The sequence below is a fragment of the Bison bison genome, unplaced genomic scaffold, assembly GCF_000754665.1.
Source record: "Bison bison bison isolate TAMUID 2011002044 unplaced genomic scaffold, Bison_UMD1.0 scf7180017849146, whole genome shotgun sequence".
NCBI lineage: Eukaryota > Metazoa > Chordata > Mammalia > Artiodactyla > Bovidae > Bison > Bison bison.
In genome coordinates, this window is record NW_011479719.1 from 37613 (window position 1) to 41918 (window position 4306).

General features: G+C 60.5%; 1 protein-coding gene across 1 annotated transcript; it reads right to left on the reverse strand.

Moving 5' to 3' along the window:
• TUBA3E (tubulin, alpha 3e) lies at nt 1–4286 on the reverse strand (the record flags this gene model as incomplete). Its single annotated transcript, XM_010846624.1, has 4 exons — nt 1–819; nt 2636–3316; nt 3405–3553; nt 4034–4286. Coding segments are annotated over 4 exons (1380 nt in total), but the record flags the coding sequence as incomplete, so codon positions are not given.
• Between the last annotated feature and the right edge of the window lie 20 nt (nt 4287–4306).

A 4306-nucleotide genomic window follows, 5' to 3' on the forward strand; every position in this document is an offset into this window, starting at 1 on the left:
GTCCACTCCAGGCGTGTTCTGTCAGCCGAGTTCAGGCACAAGCGTTTAGACGTGGCTCTGGGTGCCGTCTTCGCCACCCGCCTCCTGGGCCTCTTTGGAGCCAGCAAGGAGCGCGCATCTTGCGGGCCTCTCGCACTGTCACCGAGGCCCTCCTCGGCACCAAGGGCAGCAGTGCTGTGAGCACAGGAGCGCGGTGAGCGACGGCTGCTAACCCTCCATGGTCACGCACACCAGAGAAGCGGGTAAGACCCTGCCTCCCGGGGTCCTGAGCGGCCACGTCACCCACAGGTCCAGACCCGGGTTTCCACAGTCCACCTCTACGCCCTTATGCCTTAGGCCGCCTGTCCCAACACAGAAACCTGGGAAATGGCAAATTCAACTGAAAAACCAGCAGGGATTCCTCCACACTCCTGCAGACAGATGAGCTTGTCCCAGACACAGGTTTAACTGAGAAACTTTAATAGGGAAGCACGTCTGTGACGGCCGTCGGGGGATCGGGTGCGGGGCTGCGGCCGCGCCCCTTCAGTACTCCTCCCCTTCCTCGGCCTCCGCCTCCACCGAGTCCACGCCCACCTCCTCGTAATCCTTCTCCAGCGCCGCCAGGTCTTCCCGGGCCTCCGAGAACTCGCCCTCCTCCATGCCCTCCCCCACATACCAGTGCACGAAGGCGCGCTTGGCGTACATGAGGTCGAACTTGTGGTCCAGGCGGGCCCAGGCCTCGGCGATGGCCGTGGTGTTGCTCAGCATGCACACGGCCCGCTGCACCTTGGCCAGGTCTCCCCCCGGGACCACCGTGGGGGGCTGGTAGTTGATGCCCACCTGCCGGAGAAGGACAACATGGTCAAGTGGGGAGTGTGGCCTCGGAAATGGAAGCTTGTTTTTAAAAATGGGGGCCATGGACCCACTTTACATGATGCCCTGTACGAACGGGTACTGTATTTTTCGGGAGTATCTGCCACAGTTTAATACCCTACACTTTCACTTGCTTTTCAGTCTTCTGCATGACTAAAACATCTTGCCACATACACACTTTTATAATGAGAAAACCTAATACAAACATGGAAAAAGATTCCACGAAAATGGTGCACCCCTGAGCAAACGGTTGTTAACATATGAAGTCACACTCAGACTGACAAGTGAGGATTCAACACCGTCAGGGGTGAACTTTCTTTCGTGGGGACAGCAGTGTGACCTCCTGTACCTCCCCAGACTGGCCTCTCCTCTGGCTCAGACTCAGCCAGGACGGGAAGCCTGGGCACAGTGCCAGGCACCCCACAGAGTGCTGCCCAGCTGAGAATGCCTTGGGTGGCAGCCTTGCCTTCTAAAGGTCAAAGTAAGGGCACTGAAAGGAAACTTCCTCAAACCAAGAAGAATGGAAGAAGAAAAGACCTCCCTGGTGGTCCAGATGCTGCGGTTTACTGCAGGGAGCCAAGGGCTGATATCTGGCCCAGGGACTAAGATCCCCCTGCTGGGTGACATGGCAAAAAAAAAAGCTTTCAACCCCAACCTATAACCTAACCTCAGAGGCCTGCAAACATCTATGGAAGGTGTAACTTTGTGGATATTTCCAGATTGGTGAAACCCGTCACATACACTTTATCCCTGAGAGTCACTTTACATGTGTGAGTTGTACACCCTCAGATGGTCCGCGTCAAGGTGTCTTGAAGTGGGGCTCACAGAGGCCAGGTGGGTGCAACAACGTGGGTGTGGTCAGAGGCAAGCTCTGACATTTAAAATGGGAAAACGAAGACCCACACATCGCTGCTACTTGTCCTCGTTTTCAATCTACAAAGGCCCTGGAGATGGCAACTCCCAGACACTGAAGGGACCCCTGAGGGCTGAGACGCGGGATCCAGCACTTTAGCTAACGCAGATCGCTTGGGAAAAAGGACTCAACGAGGAAGAGGGCGCAGGGTTAACAAGCCCAGGCGTGGCCAGGCACTTAGCCTGGTGATCAGGGGTCTAAAGTGGGACATTCTGGGACTTGGCTTCAAATTCAGGATGCTCTTCTCTGCGCAGACGTTTCACTGTGACACTAAGCACAGTTGGAAGAGCCACTGAATTAGTGTGGTTTTGTATGGGAGGCGGCACTCCAAGTCTGGCTTGGAGAAACAGCAGTGAGCCACCCTTGGCCCCACAGAAAATACTGCACAGTGAATGGAAGATCCTCTGTACAGAAACAAACGCTGGCTAAGATTCAGTGACAGCTCGTCACTGAAGTAATGCGGAATCGAAACCCATTGTTTCTATCACAGATGATCCCCCAGACTCTGACCAGGTTCTTGGGCAAGCAGCGGGGGAAAGTGAGGACAGGCAGGCCTGCGGTCAGGGTCTCTGAAAGCTCCCTCCTCCTGTCGCTGCCCCTGAGGCCGTTAGGTTCTAAAAGCTGTCTCAGCCTCTGTCTCTGAAGTGTAAGATGTTAGTAACGTTAGCCCATGAGCATTATGGATTGGTTGTGAGAAGTAAAGGTACATCAAGTATGGGTCGGGATCGAGGCGTCCAGCACACTGATTACTAACCTTGCTGTCCCTACAGCCCAGCTGCCCTGGAACAGGGGACCCTCCGCGCGGGTCAGCACCCCGCCCCGGGGCCGGCCCCGGGCAGAAAGCTGCGCACACGCCCCCGCCCAGCCTACCTTGAACCCGGTCGGGCACCAGTCCACAAACTGGATGGTGCGCTTGGTCTTGATGGTGGCGATGGCCGCGTTGACGTCTTTGGGGACCACGTCCCCCCGGTACAGCATGCAGCAGGCCATGTACTTGCCGTGGCGAGGGTCACACTTGACCATCTGGTTGGCCGGCTCGAAGCAGGCGTTGGTGATCTCGGCCACGGACAGCTGCTCGTGGTAGGCCTTCTCGGCCGAGATGACCGGGGCGTACGTGGCCAGGGGGAAGTGGATGCGGGGGTAGGGCACCAGGTTGGTCTGGAACTCGGTCAGGTCCACGTTGAGGGCGCCGTCGAAGCGCAGGGAGGCCGTGATGGAGGACACGATCTGCCCGATGAGCCGGTTGAGGTTGGTGTACGTGGGCCGCTCGATGTCCAGGTTGCGCCGGCAGATGTCGTAGATGGCCTCGTTGTCCACCATGAAGGCGCAGTCCGAGTGCTCCAGGGTCGTGTGCGTGGTCAGGATGGAGTTGTAGGGCTCCACCACGGCCGTGGAGACCTGGGGCGCCGGGTAGATGGCGAACTCCAGCTTGGACTTCTTGCCGTAGTCCACCGAGAGCCGCTCCATGAGCAGCGACGCGAAGCCCGAGCCGGTGCCGCCCCCGAAGCTGTGGAAGATGAGGAAGCCCTGCAGCCCCGTGCACAGGTCCGCCTGCGGGAGGGAGAGGCGTGAGCCGGGCCGCACGCGCCGCCGAGAGCCAGGCCTGCCCTCCCTGCCGGGAGCCCCCGGGCCCCCGCACCAGTTTGCGGATGCGGTCCAGGACCAGGTCGACGATCTCCTTGCCGATGGTGTAGTGGCCACGGGCATAGTTGTTGGCCGCGTCTTCCTTCCCGGTGATCAGCTGCTCCGGGTGGAAGAGCTGCCTGTAGGTCCCCGTGCGCACCTCGTCTGCGGGGGGACAGCGGCCGGGCTTGGAGGACGCCGGTCCCGCCCCCGTGGCCGGCTCCGGGACCCGCCCGTCTGCAGGCCCGCACCGTTCCTCCCCGGCCTGCGGTCAGGTCTCCCGGGAGAGTCTCCAAGACAGATACGCCCCACCTGCCATTTTCGGCTCCGGGGGCCCATCAACCCAGAAGAAGTCTCAGCGTGGTGGGTTCCCAAAGGACGGGAGTGCCCTGGCGGCTCTGTGGGCACCTCTCGCCCACACCCGCCGCTCCACCCCAGGCATCACTGGGACGGTCCTGCCACTCTGGACGGATGCCAGCCTGACTGCCCCGGGCACCCCCTGTGGCCTGGGTCTCCCCCGGGCTCCGGGGTGCCTGTCTGTTATCTCCTGGGTGGCCCCTCTCCTCGGAAACTACCTCGGGCTTCTGACCGGGAGGCACCCGGCGAAGGTTCTGGGCTTCCCTTGCCAAGTGGGAGGGTACCTACCGACCACGGTGGGCTCCAGGTCCACGAACACGGCCCTGGGCACGTGCTTGCCGGCCCCGGTCTCGCTGAAGAACGTGTTGAAGGAGTCATCCCCGCCGCCGATGGTCTTGTCGCTGGGCATCTGGCCGTCGGGCTGAATGCCATGCTCCAGGCAGTACAGCTCCCAGCAGGCGTTGCCGATCTGGACGCCCGCCTGCCCCACGTGGATGGAGATGCACTCGCGCTGGAAGCAGAGCAACGAGTGAGGCCTGGCGACACGGCCGTGGTCTCTGC